At 45.9% G+C, this 21,371-nt stretch overlaps 1 protein-coding gene across 15 annotated transcripts in view; it reads left to right on the top strand.

Moving 5' to 3' along the window:
- Positions 1-21,371, top strand: part of PPFIA1 (PTPRF interacting protein alpha 1) — a 1,842,515-nt gene that overhangs the window by 1,697,102 nt on the left and 124,042 nt on the right. For all 15 annotated transcript variants that reach the window (XM_069623437.1, XM_069623430.1, XM_069623431.1 and 12 more), the window contains one exon: positions 19,026-19,096. In XM_069623437.1, the coding sequence (XP_069479538.1) occupies positions 19,026-19,084 (59 nt within the window). In that variant the 3' untranslated portion in view covers positions 19,085-19,096. The remainder of the gene's footprint in view (positions 1-19,025; positions 19,097-21,371) is intronic.

Raw genomic sequence — 21,371 nt, 5'->3', positions numbered from 1 at the left:
ACCCTCTTTTAGCATACATAGAGCACAGTGGCACAGGGAGTGATTGTGGAATTTGCCTGATTACTTAGTACTACTATTCTAGTCATCCAGCGTCGGTTGAGTCCTCCTCTGAGACGGCATTTAATTTGCAATTTCTAAAGGAAATATTTGACTAATTCTACGCCCCTCTCCCATTCCTGCCCTCTTTGCAAGAAGGGGCATACGGCCAATCTCCAATTCCACATTTTCAAGTAAGATGAAGCAATCAAAGTTTGGCCACCTCACAGAGCGGGAGCAGATGGAAAGGAAAACTATTTGGAGGATTGTGAAGCCTATCACTAAGTAATTGGGCCATTACTTCATCCTTCTTCCTCATCCCAGTTCTTAACTGGGAGGAAATTGCAGGCCCTTGGACCTTAATTATGCAATCATGTATGACTCCAAGCAGAAGTAATGCAACAGTACTTATTTGGGAGTAATGCCAAAGAGAAAAAATGTAACTTGCCCCAAAAACGTTGAAGAGTTCGAGAGATGGTGTTTATAGTCGCAAATGAGAGTTGAATGGGAGGCCAAGTGACTGCACTACATGTTTTAGAAATAGAAACTCCTTTGGCTTTGGCCCAGGAAGTAGCCTTTCATCTTGTCCATCTACAGTGGGCAAGGCAAGAGGACTTGCTTGCGGTGATAAGCTATTGTAAAAAAAAAAAAAAAATACCAATCTGTCTGGTAAAAGTAGTGATGAGCTTTCTGACTCTTGTGGGCAGTGCAATGGGATACAAAGAAAAGTAATGTATTGCATGCCACTGTTCTGGTCAGATAAATTCAAAACTGCCTGCCAGGAGCGAAATAATGAAGACTGGAACCCTGCTTGGGGATTGGAAAAGCAAGGAGGGGGCATTCTCAAGACCAGACCCTCCATCAGGAAACTAAGTTAGTTAGGGTTACAATTTATGTTATGGTCCTCCATTCTCATAGGCATTGAGCTTCATTAAGGTCTACTAGAACCAACAACATCAAGTTGAGCAAGTGTTCAAATGGAAAGGGGCAACAAGCAGTCAGACGTGGCTAAAGAAAACGTTTCAATAACTTTGATGCTTACAATTCTATAATGCTCCCCCCTAACATTCTCTTAAAGCTGAACTATTAAAGTGGAGTCTGTCAACCCCAGAAGAAAACCTTCCCTCTCCAGATAGCATTTTTAGAGGATCAGAAGAAAGGTGCTTCAGGGAACTTGGAAATCCACTATGAAGAAAGAAAGAAATAAAATGGCTATTGTAAGATCTTCGGGTAGAAGTGCACCTGAATCGCTGACAGACTTTATTTGTGAGCATCCATTTCAATTGAGACATTTCTGTATAATGAATGAATGCAGAGACCATCTCAACCATGGTGGATCTACAGTAAGAATCGGTGCCATTGCCATCACAAATAGCTTACATTTCCTTGGCTACCTCAGAAGTACTAGAATGACTTGTGACAACTCTGCCCTTGTTTAGAAAATACCTAGGGAATCGAGGAAAGGTGTAAATCCGCTCTATGGACCAATAGACTGTCCTTGCTAGTGGTTCCCTGTGACCAGATCATTCTTTGTATGAGAGCATGCAAGTTGTTTATCATCTTAATCAGGACTGAGGAGGTAGATATCAGAGATATCAGAGACGAAGTCCATCACAGCGCTGAACATTATCGTCCACTCACTCCTCTTCGAAGAATGCCAAGCCTCCTGTTTAGGGCCAATGTCCCTAGATTGTTCAGTGACCCAGAGTTGTTCTCTAACCTAGGAGACTTCCCTCTATTGTATGCGTTGGAGGTTCCAGAGAATCCGTCCCTATATACTAACATTGTACATGAAGCTGGCCTGGAAGCAGTGGAATGGCTGCTGCTCAGATCTGATCACTGCCAAGGGGACAAAATATTTGTACTGACATTATTGAAACTAGTCATAATGAATAACTTCTTTAAGTTTCAAGATAGGTATTTTCTTCAGCTTTCGGGAACGAGCATGGGAGCCGCCATGGCCCCTACATATGCTACTACGTATATGCATCTGAGTATGTTCTTACCTCACCAAGATGGTTACGTCATCTGGCCATCTTCGTGAGATACATAGATGACGTCCTTGGCATCTGGACAGGACCTGAAAACGAACTAGAGGATTTCTTTATGATGATGAATTAAATGCATCCAAGGATAACATTTACCACTCAAACAAGCAAATCTAAGATCAATTTCCTGGTTGTTGAAATCTATAACAGAGGCCACAATTTGGAGAATCTTTACCAAACCTACAGCTAGAAACAGTCTCCTGCTAGCGACAAGCTTCCACCCAGGTTGTACCATCGACAGCCTACCATTAAGTCAATGTCTGCGTTATCAGAGGAACATCTCTGAAGATGAATATGGGAGACAATCTGCCTTTCTACGCAGCAAATTCCAGGAAAGGGGGTATAGCCCGACATTAATTAAAAACATTGCAGAGAAAGTGGCTTCAATCGACAGGGAAACCCTGCTCACACCGAAAATACAGAAGAAAGACTGCATGGTGTATGTTACCACCCATTCGACCCAGAGCAAGAAGATCATTCAGAGGGATTGGCCAATGTAACAAATGGATCCACAACTGCAGTCACTTTTCCAGCAACCTCCGATTTTTGCCTACAGAAACAGTGGGGCCTTAAGGAACAGGCTGATCAGAGTGGAAACTCCAACTAACCAGACCAGATTGACCAGTCATAAAGGAACTCAATCTTGCTACAATTGCCAACATTGTAGCAATATACTGCCAGGAAATACCATTTCACACCCCCACACAGGGAAACCCATCACACTTAACCATTTGTGTACATGTGACTCGACAAATGTTGTCTATGCATTCAAATGTCCTTGTGGTTTCTACTATATAGGGATTACTATGAGAAAGGTGAAAACCAGACAGACTGAACACAAGTCTAATATTCAAACTAAAAATCTAAAATCACCAGTGGTGATGCATTTTGTCGAAGCGAGACACACTATTGCCCAATTAAAGTGTATCATCTTAGAACAAGTCAAAGTGGGACCAAGAGGGGGAGATGTACATAAAAGATTGTTACAAAGGGAGATCATATGGATCAATTTATTGGACTGTCTCAGCCCTAGAGGCATGAATTGTGATTTTGATCTCATATGTTTTGTCTGAATATTGTGCCTGTACTATCTGAGGAATATGAATGCAGACTGGGTGGCTGTTAGCCAATACACAGCTCATGCCCTATACATTGCTATTTGAGCTTTGCAATCTGCTCTAATGCCTCTGTGTCATTCTGGGAGACTGTAAGTGGGTAACTCCCACGAGTGTAGTCATTTGGATGATCTACGACATAGGAGATTGTGAGCGGGCGTAGACCCGAGATGGGCAATACTCCACACACAAAACCAGAATGAATCTGCAAAATACCCTATGAAACCAAGTGGGTAGTTGTTTCTATTGGGATTTCCCCAATTCATTTCCTTGAGCAATTCAAATATGCTGCTACAAATTATTTCCTTGTGCAACTCGAGTATGTTGTTACAAAGTTCCGTGATCTAGACAGGTTTGTCCAGACTAGCGATTCTCTACTCCAGGCCCTATATTATATCTCCTCTAACATCTTGAAATATTTAACAGATATTCGGATGACGTATATGCCACGCGAACGAAGTGTAAACCAGTGCGAGCTATGGGGCACACTGCAGATCTTTATCTGCGGTGTTGCCCCAGCCCCATTCCTCGCACGCTCAATTTGCTCGAGCTACAGGGGTGGAGGGAGGCGTGGCGCTGCGCGGAAGACTCTCTGCGGTAGTGCCCATTATCCTGCACTCGTACTGTAGTGATCGATTGACGGTCTTACTGAAGTTATTTACTAGTCGGCTTCTCCCCTCCTCCGAGCCACGTATGGATTACCCATATAAACAAACACAACTGTTAATACGGTTTACTCCGTTGAAACTGTTAGTTTATGCACAGTTTAGTACTATCTCCAACATTTTCCTGCAGATTTCAGTAGGAACAAACATGAATTTACACTTGGATGTGGACTATTCCCACACCAAGATGGCGACCATGGCACTGACGCGCATGAGCGTCGCTGCCATGGAAACCATAAACACGGTGCAGGACCCAGTTGCGCGTTTTGTAGACGGGTGGCTCGATTCCTGCACTGTGAAGACATCTGGTGAGTGTCCCCGGCGAGACATGTGTCTCGTGCCGTTTATGAACATCATTTAGCTAGTTTCTTGAAGCCTGCTGTAATATGCACAAACCGCGGAGCTCGGAATGAACTTTAACTTGTCGAGCCTCCCATTGTTATGGAGCGCTCATATAGATGGAGCATTAATATGCGGCCATATCAGCAAATTATGCTTCGCTTATAGTATTAGGTGGGACATTCCACCACTTATGTTTTACAACCTTAAATGCAGAATGCCAACAACTTTCCCCACTTTTGTGAGAACCCGCCTCACTATTTCCATTGTCTTCTACGCACCAGTTGCTAAAGTGGGAGAACCATTACTCTACATTCTGTCACTATCCGCCCTCTGGAGCAGCTTGCCTTGTCGGGTAAGTTGCGTGACAGCACACCTAGTGCCCACAGTGTCCTTTTATGTAACTGTATAACAGGTAATGCTTTGCCTGCTTTTAGTAACACTATGCATTTGCCATGCAGGTAGGATTCCGGTGTTTCCCCTGCTACTACTATATGAGGTTAGTGCCTGAAAACTAGACTAATAGTAACACATCTCGCGAAGGACCACTGAACCAAATTAGTATACTCTCATCTCTTCAGGTTAGAAAATGAACTTCATTTAGAAAACTACACAGAACTAAACACCCTTAGCCTGAAGATGGATTCTACGGAATCCGAAACGCGTTGGCGCTTATGATTTTGAGAGGAGTGTTTTGGATGATTTACTAAATGCTTTGTACGGTTTTTACTTCTGTTCTGATTTGAACATAAAATTCTGTTGATTTTTCTTACTGAAATTACGGTCCTGTTTTGTCTCGGTCACTTTATTGTCATTAAGTATATTAGGACCTCAACGCATGGACATGCTCTTCTATATTAATGGATGCTAAGTAAAAATGGGAGTTATCAATTTGGAACAATTTACCTTTTTTGGCCTATTGAAAGGATTCACCTAATTAAGAGGTCTCCTATCTCTCTAGACTTTGAATAACTTTGGGATTTGCATATCTCTCTAGGAGTGCATCATAGGGCTACCGGCTGGCAACAACTGGCGTTTGTTCTTCTGTTACTTGCTCATGGGTCTCGAGTGGCCTCGAGACTTACCCTTTTGCACCTGAAATTGTTAAAATTACTGTTTGAAAGTTAATTAACCACTGAATATATACTTTGACGAAAACATTTCTGATTTACCTTGTGCCTCCCACCACGCTGTTTTTTATTTCCTAGAATCCAGCGCCAGGCCCTTGAAAAGATGAATGTCGTCCATCCAATGGAGGGTAACTGCAAACTGTATAGTCTGTGGCATAAGTGGGTTTAAACACATTGGTGCTAGAGACCAATGAAGGAGCAGATTCCAAACCAAGTTTTCAGGTGAAGCTTTGCCCAGGAGGAACGATCAAGACTTGCAGGGTCATCTCGCCCTGGATGTGCAACCGAAGATGGATTAGTGTAGCATAATCCAGAAGTGTGATCTTGTGACTTCCAAGCTTGACTACGAGGAAGAGAAGACACTCGCAAGGTTTGGATTGCGTTTTGCCCCTATGAACAAAAGATTCTGGGTAGGAGTCCTCCGAGGCCTTGGAGCATTGATGATTCAGCCAGGACAAGATTGGCACCTGGCATCTTGAGTGAGAAGGCGAGAAGACTCCTGTATCATCCAATCGTCAATCTAAGAGTGGAACATAATCCCTACAGCACAGCACAAAGTTGTGCTACCAAAGGATGTAGGATCAGGGTGAGGCGCTTCCTTCAGGTAGAACAGAAGGACCTGTGACTGATCAATGATAGCATATCAATTAGAATGTGAAAGTTAGCATCCTGTATGTCTACTGATGCTACAGACTCTTCTCTAAGGATTGTAGAAATAGATTCAACCGATTTAATTCTTAAGGTAATGAGCATTAGATATTGGCATATTTGAGATCTTGTACTGGGTGAAAATCACCTAAAGCCTGTTCTACCATTAACAGCACTAAACATAATCCTTAGCCCTGCACCTCTGGGATAGAAGTTATGGCCAATTTGTCTAGTAGAACGTGGACACCTTTAAGAGACTCGACCTTCAGGGTATCCACTGGTACCCTTTGTTTCCCTACAAGGATGAGCAAGAAGTTGAGCAAACTGGATGACATAATCGTACTGCACAATGCTCTGAAACAGAATGGGAAGTTAAGACTATTGTGGCATAGGAATGGGAACTGTGAACATGTGACAAGTTATGGACACGAGTAGCATGCTCTCAGCTTTTGCGCCTAATTGAGAGCCTGACTGACAGAAAACCAGGAAGGCCATGAAGAGTGTCTTTTAGAGGCAGTCTGTCAGAACATCGCCGGCATTCCTGGTGTTCTTGGGACATACAGCATTCTGTCTTCAATCTCATGTTTCATTTGTTCACCCATCTTGCGTTCAAACAACTTCTGACTCTGCAAATGCTATCTTAAGGAATCTTTGTTTGCTTCCTATTCAGTTCTTGCTCCAACAGATAGCCCCAAATCTATAACCATCTTAATATATCATAGGTAATATCTGTGAGAAGCTATCCCACTTTCTTCATTAACCTAGCTATACAATCAGAACTCATCTGTTGAGGCGTATAGTTGACTGAAAAATAGGAGATTTACATGTGTAGCATGGGTAGCTTGAGTGGCATGTCTGACCATAACATTCTTGCTGCTAAAGTTATTTTCAGAGAACCCTCACCACTCAAATGAGTCTGTAGGAGCTATATCTCTGAGGCATCTCTGTAAAACCAGAAACGGAAGAGGAGAGCGCAGGGAATTCACCTTTCAATGTGCAGGGAAATGTCCTTAAAACCATGTAATGGATCTAGGTAATCCTTTGCTGTCCGGTACTTTCCATTCCTTCAGTAAAACACACTGCATTTTTCACATAGAGTGGAAGACATGAGATAACAGGATCTTGGCATTGGCACTCTCTAATGTGGAAGGAAGCACCACATCAGTGAGCATATCCTTTCACAAACATGGTTCACATTTTTATACAGCATCTGACTTTTATTATATTTGCTAGTGGAATGTTGAAGATCTTTCTCAGAGTTAATTACAAGAAACCTTGCGAACTTAAAAGGAATCTTTGAAAATTCTTCTCTTCAGCCGAGAACAGATTCAACAGTTCTTTTGTATCCTCAGAGTAAAGTAAGTAAAAGAAATGGTATGCATCTAGGCCTCCAGATAAGGTGGGTACCAGGCCTTTTTACGCATGAAAATCTTGCAAATACGACAGATTTATTATTTTCTTGGGTACATTTACACACAGGTTTAGAGCAAAGGGCAGTGCAAAGGTCAGGTTACTTGATAGAAACTAGGCTTCTTTTAATTTTTATCTACATGGATGTAATTGCAATCTACCGCTGAAACAGAATGTATTTCTCTGAAGCCTTTCAAAAAAAGAAACTGCGCACTGTGATAAAAGGAATGGTTTCTTTCCATTCAGCTTTAGAAGCACTGTGCATAATATCCTAGAATTTTAGGATTGTATAATTAATAAGATGGAAAACTAAATTGCAATTGAGAATTAATATTTTGTAACAAATTATGCTTTTTTTCCAGTGAAAGCAAACCAGTATTGCACAATTGTATTTTTCAGAGTTCTGGTGCTGTGTGCATAATCATGCAGAGGCAGATCATTTTTACACTGATAATTTAATTTACACTATAATTATAAGTGTGTAAAATGATGACTATGCACAGTCTAGATTACATCCATTCAACCTTGCAGTCAATGGGGTACATTACTATAAATGGTCAGTGATTGATTTATTAATTTATAGAGCGCTTTACACCAAGGCGCTGTACAGTGGAACACAACATCATACATAACATCAAAAATGTAACAGTGGGGGGGGGCATGGCCAGCAGCGGTATGAAGAAGACGTGAGGAGCGCCAGCTCCCGTGACACTTATCCTGTCCAAAATCCTATGTTACGGTAACTGAAACTTCGCAAACAACCCTGACGGGTGTGCGACACCCTGGTGCTGAGGAGAAACGAGTAGTTGGAGCGGAACGCGTCTCCCCGCCATCATCGGGGGACGCAGAACACTCTGAGGGCCTGGCGGGCTGCCTGCCCCAAAGATGGCCGCCGCCGAGTGAAAAAACATACATCCGAGGGCCGCCGACGGACAGAGGGACACAGCGGCATACCTCCTGCTGCCCACCTCCCAGCGATAGCAGTGAGAGAGCGCGGCTCTGGACGGCCTCGGCAGCTCCACAGGCCGAGTGTGACCCGGTGCGAAGCAGCAGAGCCGTGGGAAGAGCAGGGCTCTGCCTGCGAGCGTCGCCCGGGCAGTCAACCGAACCTTAGCCTGCGGCAAACCGCAAAGTCACCCCCCGTGCAGGAGGGCAACCTGCGTGGCTTGGAGGGAGTGGACTGGTGCACCAGAACTACAGCGCGGCATGATACGCATGCCGCGCACAGCATTGAGAGGACACTGGGGGTCTCGCTTCCACATGATACGCGGGGCTAGAGGTGGAGGCCGGGCCCACACAGTGTTGATCTAGCCGGGGGAACACCGGCGAGCGCCGCCCGCATCCGAGCCTGAGACGCCCTGTGAAGCCCAGGCCGACCACACAAGCAGAGCCACAACAGGTCAATGGGAGAGCAGATCAGCGTGACAGTGCTGCAACGCGGTGCTGCAAGGTACGCGAGGTGCGCATGGGACCACCACTGAGGCAGTACTGAGGCGATGTTGCGGGTGTCACCCCCCCCTAAGACACATGCAGCGTTAGGCGGAACCCAGATCCACCTAGCATCGGCCGAGTTGTGAGAGAGACAGTGGAGGCGCTGGGCCCATGCAAGCAAAGGCATAACCCAGAGTCTACGCTGGCGCTGGAAGCACAGCCTGAAGAGTGCAAAGAAGCACCTGTGTGGTCGACTGCGGCCCACCGTCCATAGGACTGTGCTTGGCAAGCGGGCACGTCCATCATAAACACACTGTATACTGGGACTGAGCATGAATTGCGACCAGCGCCGGGTCATGGCGATAGCACCCTGAGAGACTGCGAGACACTCCAGAAGGCACTAGTACAAACCGGGCTGCAGCATACATACGTTGCCTGAGCTCTGGAGGAACAGAGCGTCTGCACCAGGGGGTGGGTGTGAGACCACGACGCATACCACTGAACTAACACAGCGACCTCCAGACACAGCGGGAAGAATGGGGAAAGACAAAACCAAGAGACTCCCCACACAGCAGAATGGAGAAATATACCATTCTACCAACATAGGTCCCCGACTCCCATCCAATCGCCCTGAAGGAAGTGCAACCTGACCATGCAATCTCCCTGAGGGATGTCATAGCCGCCATAGCGGACTCCCGCTCGTCAATGGAGCAGAAAATGGACGGGATAGGTCTGGATGTGTCCCTCCTCAGACATGATCTCCAAAAGCTAACGGCATGCACAGGCGAAGCCGAACAGCGCATCTCGACCACATAGGATGGAGTACGGGACATGCAGCACCAACTCAGAAGCGTCACATCGAAACTTAAAATGCTGGAAAACCGTATTGAAGACGGAGAGGGACGCTCGAGACGCAATAATGTGCGTATACTCGGTATACCAGAAAAAGCCGAAGGTGCCTGTACGGAGCTCTTCCTTGAACAATGGCTAACGGACTTATATGACCTGAGCTCCTTTTCCAAGTTCTTTTCTGTGGAGCGGGCACATAGAGTACCGACGGGTAGACCGACGCCAGGGGCGCCACCACGCACAATGATCGCAAAATTCATAAATTACAGGGACCTTGATGCTCTGCTGCAACTGGCGCGGTCCAAGGGCCCGATCACCTTTAACGGCTCCAAAATTGCTTTCTTCCCCGACCACACGAGAGAGGTGCAGAAGGCGAGGTAGTCCTTTCACCAACCCAAAAAACACCTGCAATCACTTGGGGTCAAATATGGCCTGCTATTCCCGGCACAGCTCAAGATTTATCATAAAGGAACAACAGTTCCCTTTAACGACCCGAAGGAGGCATGGCGCTGGGCGGAAAAGCACATAGAGGGAGACTGGTCAACCTCGCATGGCAGCAAGGAAAGAAATAACGGACCATCCCCTGACCAACAATGTGCACCCCGGCTGCCCCCTGAACAAGACCGGCCAGAGGACAGCGACGGATGATCCCTGGCACCGTCCCTGATAGCGCCTTGCAATATATCAGTGAAATACACATGCACCACCTAACCATAAACCATACACTGTAACACTCAATATAAGCTAACATATTCTCCAAGTTACGGTCGCAAGGATGTCTCGCAGTCTGTCAGGCGGGGGCCCCCCCCCATAGACGCACTACAGAACAGTTCAAGAGGTGCCAACCCCTGATCGCACAACGTTGGGGAGTAGCACCCATATCTGAATTGAGTTTACTGCATGTAAGGTGTCCAGTTGATACCTTTGGTTCTTAGGTTCGGGCGACCGATGCTTCTAGTCGGGAGGAGTATAGGGTGGGGGGTAGTGGGTTTGTTAAGTTTAGTTAGATGCGGGACCAGTTGGACACATGGCATAGAGGGGCACGGCAAGGTGGTCATCGCTCAAGCTCGGCCGACGCGCAGCATCGCCTAAAGCAACGCACGCCTCCAACACCACAAGCAAACATGGCATCACATATTAATATCACTAACGCCTCCAGAACACTCAGACTCATGACGTGGAACATCAACAGTCTCGTCAACGCGATTAAGCGGCGCCTGGTATGGCATTTTCTAAACAGGCAGGCACCAGACATAGTGCTTCTGTCTGAGACCCACCTTGCAGGCACAGTATGCACTCTGTTTAAACGCACGAATTATAGGTTAGCACTCCACTCAGGTTTCACAATGGGCTCAAGGGGGGTCATGATCCTGGTGCATAAAAATCTGCCTTTCCGTCTCAATACGGTGACCCAAGACACCGGTGGTAGATATCTATATGTGACGGGCATGTTATGGGAACACTCTATCGCATTGCTGGCCATCTACGCACCACCAGCCCTTTTAAACCCCCTACTCGCAGACATTGCCCTGCTGATCGCAAATGATACCTCGGACCTCATGATACTGAGTGGAGACTTCAATGAAGTCATGAACGCAGCACTGGACCAATCGCACCTGCGTAACAGGAACCCCAACACTCCCACTAAACTTGCTACATTTGCCAATGCACTTGGCCTATGTGATGTGTAGAGAGAACTCCACCCAGACGCAAGGGAATACTCTTTTCACTCAGGGGTACATGCCTCCCTATCTAGGCTGGATTACTTTTTCATCCCAGCATCCGATCTGCACAGGGCACAAGAAATAAACCTGCTTCCTAGGGGTATCTGCGATCATTCCCCGCTGGAACTGAAAATCACAACGTCCAGGCTGCTCCCCCCACCGAGCTGGCGGCTAAATAATTATCTGGGTGACCCCGAGTTAGTAGATAAGCTCCAGGAGAACACCAACACATATTTTGAACTAAACACACAGTCTGCTTCAAACCCCGAGATATTGTCGGAGGCCTACAAGTCAGTACTAAGGAGCGAGTTAATATCCTGGACGACTGCAAAAAAGAGAAAGCACCTGCGCACGATAATCGAAGCGGAACAGCAGGTGAAGCAGGTGGAGGAAAGACACGTAAGCGAGGACACGTCGGATACAAACCGCATGCTGCTCCTAGCACAAAAGAAACTTCAAAATGCAGCAATGGACAATAGAAGGCATGCACATACTGCAATGCGTGCGAGAATCTACCAAACAGGAGTCAAAGCCAGCAAGTTGCTGGCATGGCTGGAAAAGGAGCAAGGACGTAGCTATGTCTGGCGGCTAGAAACGGGAGGGCCAAACACCCGCGTAACAGATCGAGACATAACGCAAGGCTTTGCAGAATACTATACTGAGTTATATAGGGAACCCACGACTCATATAGATACCACGATTATGGAGGAAATCGACATTCCCACTTTAAACGCGGCGCAACAGGAATTACTGGCGAGGGACATCACGAAGGATGAGATCCTAAGCGCCATGGCTGGTCTTCAAACCGGCAAGTCCCCAGGCCCTAATGGCTTCCCGTTCGAGCTATGGCGAAAGGTGGGAACCAATGTGATCGCCCCACACCTGTTACGGATGTATCAATATGCGCGAGAAAAGGGCATTCTCCCACCAGACCTACGAGAGGCAACAATAATAGCAATACCCAAACCGGACAAACCCCCTGAAAACTGCAGTGCTTACAGGCTTATTTCACTCATCAACAGTGAAACAAAGATACTGGCAAAAGTACTTGCAGACCGCCTACAACAGGTAATCCCCTCCCTGATCCACCCGGACCAGTGTGGCTTCATGCAACAGAGGTCAACACGGATGAACCTCTACAGACTATTCTCAGCCCTGGAAAGAGCTGGCAGCATACAAGGCCCTCTAGCCTTACTAGTAATTGACTTTGAAAAGGCCTTCGATTCAGTGAGGTGGGAGGCAATCTGGATCATAATGGAACGTATGGGCTTTGGTGAGAACTTCATGTGCTGGGTGCGTCTGCTATATAAATGCCCAATGTCCAGGACTAGGGTTAACGGCTGGCAATCAGACCCCTTCGGGACGAGGAGAGGCACGAGGCAGGGCTGTCCACTATCGGCTCTGATCTTTGCGACCGCAATTGAACCCCTGGCAATTCTCCTGAGAAACACACCAACTTGGGAGGGCTTCCGCTGGTCCGAAACCTGGGAGGACAGAGTATCGCTTTATGCTGATGACCTGCTCATCTATCTGAAAGACCAAGGCAATGCCTGCCCCAGAGTCACGCACTTGCTCGAGCGATACGGGGCTTTTAGCGGCCTACGGGTGAATTGGGACAAATCCATCCTATTCCCCATAGGAGACGTGTCAGAGATGAGTCTGGCGAATGGCCCCTATCAGATCGAAATGGAGCAGTTCAAATACCTTGGGATTCGTATCACGCAGCACCTCGCAGAATATACATCCTTGAATCTCTCCCCCCTTGTAACAAGATTCGCAGAAGATACCCGCCACTGGATCTCTCTACCACTAACGCTGATGGGTAGAGCTGCACTGTTCAAAATTATTGCTCTCCCCAAATTCCTGTACATTCTATAGAACGCCCCGCTATAAATTCCAAAGCAAGAATTTCACAAACTCGACTGCATCCTCCGAAAACTGTTGTGGGGTGGGGGCTTACCCGCGGGTTGCTCTTTCCACTCTCCAGAGGTCTATCTGGGAAGGGGGGATCGGATTGCCCAGATTGCAGACATACTACTGGGCGGGCCAGATGGCAGTAGTGAATGACATGCTGCATGGGTACAGGGACCTCCCACACGTCAAAGCCATCCACTCTCCCGATACATCAACACCACTGGAGCATCTCTACGGTTGTCTGAGTCGCACACCAAAACCGGATATGGCAACGCATATCGTGAGAATATGGAAAGAAGCACACCGATAGGGTGGGACGGGAAACTGACATTGGCCCAACCCCTATGGAACAACTATTGCCTCCCAGAATTACAAAAATTGCCTAGATGGCCCGAATGGGTCCAGCGAGGAATCACTAACATTGCGGCTGTGGTGCGGGAAGACAAGCTGGTACCATTTGAAACGTTACAGATGGAATTCTCCTTGCCACCCACAGAAAGGTACCACTACACGCAACTGCAACACGCCTGGAGCATCCATCGACAGAACGCACGAGACATGCCGGAAAGCTCGCCGCTGGAGCGTAATATAGTACTGGATCGTGTGGCGCGGAAGGTCACCTCTACCATGTACAATGTGATAACATCCTTTGCGACAACAGAACTAACTAGTCTGAAAACCAAGTGGGAGCGGGATGTGGGACTGCTTCAGCCAGAAGACTGGGTTGAGGCCCTGATGTACCCGCGTGAGGTAACCATCTCTTCAAGACTCAGACTGGTACAATTGAAGATCCTGCCCCGTGTCTAATACCCACGAGTGGCCCTTTTTTCCGCTGGGGTAAGACACCGGACGCACGATGTCTACGTTGCAAACGCGAGGAAGGTACCTTCTTCCATATTCTATGGGAATGCAGTAAAATTCAACAGCTCTGGCGGAAATGTTGTGACAAACTGTCCAGCGTAACAGGCAAGACAATACAAAGATGTCCAAAACACCTTCTTTTGGGGATCTCCGCTGAATCCGATCTGTCCCGCTAAGAAAAACTACTCTGCTCCACTGCAACTGCCGTGCTCCGGCAGAACATAGCGCAACTGTGGGGCTCGGAACAAACTCCGAGCTACGAAGAATGGGTCACAGATGTGGACATCTGCGCTGGGATGGAACACAGGGTATACGCAGCAAGGAGCTGTCCACAAAAAGCAAACAAAATATGGAGTCGATGGGAGGACGCCAGTTAACTGTCAGACGTGGCACTGCAGATGCTGAGGTGGTCAAGGGCCGTGCGATGCCGAGTGAGCGAGCTAACTATGTATAGTCTATGCCACGAGTTGTCCTTTTTTTTGCCAAATGTGACGGTTCGTTGGACAGTAGTCCCTGATATTAAGTTATGACGTTTTTTAATTCTTTGTCCTGTTGCGCTCTCTCCCTCTTTCCTTACCCCCTCCTGTAAACGCTGATTGTATGAAGATTTCCTTGTTCTCTGCCCTGAGAGATGGAGAGATGAATGTAATGTTGTTTTGTTCTCTTTTATGTCGTAAAATCAATAAAAATCTTTGATCAAAAAAAAAAAACAATGTAACAGTGGAAGCAAAATTACATCATGAATCATTCCACAAAACAGTGAAACGAGCAATTAACTGAAGGGGAGGGGGAATAGGGGAGTGGGATTAGGTGGGGGGGGGGGGGGGGTGGTGAAGAGTTGGAAGAGGGAATTGAAGGGAGAGAGAGGAGGGGCAGGAGAGGGGAGGGAGAAAATCAAGGGGAAGAGTGAAGGGGGGAGGGGAAACAGAGGGGGGGGATTCAAGGAGGAGAATGGAGGAGGGGGATTTAAGGGAAGTGCAGAATGAGGGGAAAGTCATGGTGGAGCGGATTGTGAGAGGGAGTGAGTTCCAGTGCAGCGTTGGAAGGAGCGGAAACGGGAGGAAGCACAGGGGGATGGGAGGTACAGTGAGAAGGAAGTGGTCAGTGGAACGAAGGGAATGGGAGGGGGAGTAGAAGTAGAGAAGGGAGGAGAGATGAGGAGGAGCAAGACCATGGAGGGATTTGAAGACAAGGCAGAGAAAGTAACATTTTTGTTGAGTGAAACGGTAGCCAACCAAGGTAAGAGAGCGAAGTAGAGATGGAGTCACGGGAGGTGAGGAGACAAAGGGTACGAACAGCAGAGTGGTAGATGGATTTAAGGGGGGCAAGATGAGATGCTGGTAGTCCAAAGAGTAGAGAAGAGCAATAGAAGAGGCGAGAAAAGATGAGAGGGGAGATTAGGAGTTTGGTAGTGTGGAAAGTGAGGGAGGGACGGATTTTGCGAATGTTGTAGAGGTGGTATCGGCAAGTGCGAGAGGTGAGTGAAATGTGTTGGGAGAAGGAGAGAGAGGAGTCAAAGAGAACGCCTAAATTACGAGCTTGGGGAGATTGGAGGGAGGAAAGTGAATGAAAGTGAATGAAAGTGGCAGCAGAGTCTTTGCTCAAGGGTGAGTGATTGTCATTGCACCAATCACAGGTGTTCTAGTCTCTCAAATGTTCAAGACTACAATTAAAACATCTAAAACCTGACTCTCCAGGAAGTGCAAGCGCTGTTCACAAACAAACAAATGAAAGTTACGTTTGTAATTGAAATAGAAACTCAGATAAACCTGTCCCTGTGATAATCCATATAGGTATTTATGTAGTGCTTCATAAATGGTTCGTCCAACATCTAGGTACTGTGATTATTATACCTCAGTCGATACTCAGTTAACCGACCTCTGAAGGATGTTAGCCAATAAGATAGCTCAGCCGGTTGAGCACTCATTGCTGCAATCTGTGCGTGGTCTGTAGGTTGCAGGCTCGAATCCCAGCAAGTCCAACTCAGCCTTTCATCCTTTCGAGGTTGATAAAGGAGTACCGACTTTGGTTTGGTGATAATTGTGATAAATATGTTCTATGTACAGTGCTTGGCCAAAAGCGCTATATAAATAACCATTTGACAATTAGATTAGATGTAGAATTTAGCATGGAGTCATTGCCTCTCTGCACTGTTGTATCATAACATTGGCATACCATTAAGTAGTAATAGCTTCAGAAAATGAGGACTCATTAAACCTCAAATGACGATTCTGCTGTCGAACCTCAAAACACACAATATAATTCATGTTTGCTTTACTATGTAATTGGCTAGGTTTTTGTGATTTCAACATTTAAATAGATGCAGGAGAGATCAAATGGCCAGACCTTAGAGAAATAATTAAAGGTGTATTCTGTCATAATGCAGAAAGCTGCCGTACGGTTATGATTTCCATACAGTTTGTGCATGCGTCGGCTGGATGTCGCATACATTTTACTCTCTTGCAAAGGAGAAAAGTCAGTTTTACTCTCTTAAAATCACATTTACTCTCAAAGTTTAAAAACGGGGAGTAAAATACTCCCACCTCAAAATCTTATCTGGAGCACTGTATGCATCCATGGCAGGTCATGTGTAATCTGGTAAGGTACTGGTAATGAGAGCACGGGTGCCCCTGTGGGAGTCATGTTGTATATTTGATTTTGTGTTTTTCTTCTGCTCTAGAGAAGTAAGTTGATCCCCTTAATCATGCCCCTTATTCCTCTTCCCAGATATTGTCCAAAAATATGCAAGGTTTAGTACCACAGCAAGAGCTACAATCCATGTGAGTGCATGCACAGCTGTAAGAAGTCTGAGGAGCAAGCGCTGCCTGTGGAAGAAGAGAAGGGTGGTTGTAGGGCATGGCCGAAATCATAGCAGAGCATCCTACCTCTGTCTCAGGCACTGTTTTACTAAGTGCCTGCTAGGCTGGACACCTACGCGACCATCCCTACCCCACCTCCAGACCACTCAGCACATTGAGGGTGGTGGGAGAAACACACAAAGCATGGGTTCACAATAAGAGCAAGCTGTCACAGACCTGATATACAAAACAGGGGGATTAAAGGGAAGAGGTGGTCCTTGTGCTCCTTTTCCCTTGGGAGGAATGGGGGGGAGAAGTCTGTAAAGAAGTCTATTAATTTGCAATTTCAAAAGGAAATACCCAAACTAAGTGCTAATCATGCATTACCACTAGACTAGACGAGTAGTAGAGATGGCATAGCTGGGTTATGCATCATGCAAGAGGAGCATAGTTTGTTCGTAGGATAGTCCCATTCACTCCACACTTACTTTTAAAACGCTGCTAACAGCACACTTGAACTGCCATGCGGTCACGTACAGAGAATTGTTCTCTGTAGTGGATCACAAAACTGGCGCCTCTGAATGCCACTACTTTTACTTGCTGGAAATACCGTAGAAACCTGTGTGTGTTTGTGTGGGCTAGTGCAAACAATTGTGGCAACTGAATAGCCCACGGCACGTGGTGTTTGATCCCCTCCCTACGTATGCCCTTCAGTGCATGAAACTGAGCATTCAATCAATTGTCTAAATCCAGAATTGGGGTGGATGCAGGAATTCCAAAACCATGTCCAAGATCTCTGAAACCATTATGAGACAGCTTTTTCCCACTATTTAAAACGCGTAAATAAATTGAAGTTTAGTCTTGGACCAGAGGGTAAAGAAAGATAGGTCAGACCGCTTATTTCCTTGCTTTCTATTATTTTAGATGATCAATTCATTGAAAAATACAGGTAATGCAGTTTAAGAAAGATATGCACTTGATTATTTCTGAATTAAGAATATTCTCGTTTTTTTTTTAAAAAAATAAATATTTAAATGTATATGCTCCCATAATATTCCATCCCTTGTTCACCAACTTCAGACATTAGGAAAAAACTGCAGTTAAAAATGTGATTTCATTTCAGCCACTCAACAACAACCAATAGCATTTTTATTTTTTAAAGCCCACAAATCCTTGAAAGTGGAAATTAAAGGCATCTAGTTGGCAAGTGTTCACCTGGGACAAAATACATAATTTTTTGTTGATACAGATCACTTTTTCTACAATCCTTCTCCCGTTTGCCTGAAATAATATATACACAATGTGCTTCTGTGAGGTATGTGAACTGGACTAGAAAATGTATGGTTATCAGCAATCTGTATATGCTTAACAGCACATTCCCTGATTTGTTGCCAGAGCTAATTGCTAAGAGTTGTTACAGACCCAAACACTGCCTGCTTGAAAGTCTGTTTCTGGTAGCCTTCATGCTCTGTATGGTCAAGCACTTTAAGGGATTGTTTTCCCCTCTGAAAAGGCTGTACAGATGTCCATTCATCATTTTACATAGACATGGTGGATATCGCGAGAGCGTTTTTTAAATTGGTATTTATTTTTTTGTGTGTGCTGGTATTTGTGGTCCGCCTTAATGCTTCAGCCCTTGTCGCGGGAAATAAGGTTTTACTAAAAGAAATTCACTCCCATTTTAGAAGTTACTGCATTTTACACTTTTTTTCTCAAATTATACAGTAACACTCCTACAATTGCCACTATGCCCAATTGGTAGTCATCTTTGTTTTTCTCATTCCCAACCAAAGTTGTCTATTTGTCCATTACAATGTTTGATACACACACACACACACACACACACACACAGATGTGTGTACCGTTATCTGCAAATTGTCCCTCTGCCGTGGAATGTATTGAGGTAGGATAGGTGAATTTCCTAACAGTTCTTTTAATATATGACAATGTAGCCTAACGTGTAATATTAACTGTCCTTAAGTAATATTGTGTGATTTGTTTTTTTACTAACTGCATGCTGTGTTCTGCATGTTTCCTTTTTGTGGTTCTTAAAATAGGCAATGTGTCAGCAACACAAAGATTGGATTCCGCTACAGTAAGAACGTACTCCTGTTAAAGCCTTCCTTTGGTGAGTAGCACGTTTTTCCATGAAACAAAGTTAAGTTGAAAATAATTGTGAAACTAGACATTATAGTTCAGGTTACTAGCCAGTTGAACAGGCTTCATAGAAAATAACTGATTAAAGAAAATTACTAATGTGCACAAGTAAGGTTAACGGGATGCCCATATACTGTGATGAATCCTTAGATGTCAACACTTCTCACCGGGGGGAACCCCTTCCCATGAAGCCAGTGCGGTGAGGCCGCTACACATTTGTCCCCCTAGGGGTTGTACACAGCGGGAGAAGCTCATGAGGAGAGACTCCCCCTCTGGGGATAAGGACAGCCATCTAGGGAGAACGTGGTACAACCACCCCACACCATCGCCACTCTAAACCCTGCACACTGTACAACCCAGCACAATAATGTCCCAATATATATGTGTATGTGTAGGGCCATCAGTCTAACACCTACTGGGATGAGGAAGAGTCCAGACTACCCAAGAGTGTCTGGTGTGGAGCTGCAAGCAGGACGGCGGTGCGATGTTGAGGGACCAGGCTTTAGACGGGATGATGGGTGAAGGAGCGAAGCGGATCTACAGGATCCGAGGCAGAAGGACTGTTTCACTGGCTGAAGAAACGCTGACTTGACTGATGGAACGAGAGGGACTGCGCGGTCCACATCGGACAAGCAGTCCAGAGGGAACCAGCAGCTGCAGAGCTGCCGGAATGTACTATGCAGAAGCAGCGAGAGTACCAAAACCGAGTCCCATGACAGACTGAAACACATGGAAACGTTCCCTGAAGGTAGGAGCAAAACAGGGCCGGCTGGTGGGGACGGAGTAGAGTTTTGGTCCATAGAAGAGGGTCAGACATAACCTAAGTGAGGGGTAGAAGAACCCCAGAAAGAGACTTCTTATATTGCCAAAGGGAAACTATTCCCAACAGGGGACAAATTAGAATCCCGCCATTAGAAACGGAGTGAGAAGAAGTTAAAAAGCCTCTTCTTTGTGACAGTTCTCGTCAGGGGAGTACACCAGTCTGTCTACCAAATTGAATAGACACACCTGGGTCAGGGACCCAAATTCAAAGAGAGCAAGAGAACCTCCTCATGGTAGTACTGGGCAGGTTTGTGAACCCAGTCTGCCCTAATGAAGAAGCTGGGAGGAAGAGAAAGCGGAGTACTCTTCCTTGTGGCAATACTTTGTGGAGTCAGAGAAACCAAGTGGGCCATAGCTGGACGAAGCCTGGGTCAAGGACCCCTACCAACGGCTAATTGGTATTTCTGTGAAACCTGAGAACAAGTCAAAGGAAAGTAGGGGAAGGCAGTCAAATAACCCTGGGTACTACTAAGTGTCTATTCACTGTGGAACCAAGATGCGAGGAGAAGATAGTCCTTCTGCTGGTAGTGTTAGATCTGCAGGAAAAAAGCCAAGATGCCTGGGACGGGGAGTAATTCCCCCTTGTTAAAGAAAAACCACAGTCAAGAGAAGGCAGTCCTGCCCTTGACCATTGGCAAAGCTGGCCACTGAACCTTAAGCCAGGTGAAGGGGGTCATTCCCCCTGGTTTTGTGTATAAAACAATCTCAGCCAGAAGGATCAAACCAAGAAGTCAGTGGAAGGGAGTCATTCCCCCTGGAGTGAAGAAAGAGAACCTTCTGAGACCAGGTGTTATAGGATTGACAGTCCTTTATTTGTGGTGGAAGTATTGGGACCAGGGGGAAGGGAAGTCACCCCTCCCCCTACTTAAGAACCTGCAACCAGAACTGTGCTGCCTCGTCCAGGAGAAAAGGAGTAATTCCCCTGGACCCAAGAACATTGACGAAACCTTCTAGTTTAGTTATAAGTGTAAGGAACAGAATTGGAGCATTTGACACATGACCGTGGACTCTTTAATTTACAAGGACATTCTGACAGACCCCTTAGCACTTTAGTTGAGACTGGGAAACCCCTCCCAGGGGTTGAGATAGGGAAAGTTAAGTTTTCTCGTTATTTTCTTGGGAAATAAGTCTATAGCAACCACTATCCCACCTATGTGAGTCTCCTCCTTCTGCACCCTTACAATACTCTTCATTTACATTAAATGGACAGTGTTGGATAAGACATTTTGGTGTTTGTACTCTTTATGACTTTAACGTGCAGCCCTTTTCTATTGTATTTGTGCTATTCCTTCCACATTGGAACACGATCAGAAAGTCACAAATGTTAGTTGGTACCCAGGGGGACATACAAGATGTCCATCCAAATCCTCTATGCACTGGTGGTGTTTCCAGCGTTTTAAATAGGCTATGAATTAGAATCTTTA

Source organism: Ambystoma mexicanum, chromosome 11 (genome assembly GCF_040938575.1).
Source record: "Ambystoma mexicanum isolate Mex_15411 chromosome 11, UKY_AmexF1_1, whole genome shotgun sequence".
In the NCBI taxonomy this organism is placed as follows: Eukaryota; Metazoa; Chordata; class Amphibia; order Caudata; family Ambystomatidae; genus Ambystoma; species Ambystoma mexicanum.
This window is presented reverse-complemented; position numbering and strand designations above follow the sequence as displayed.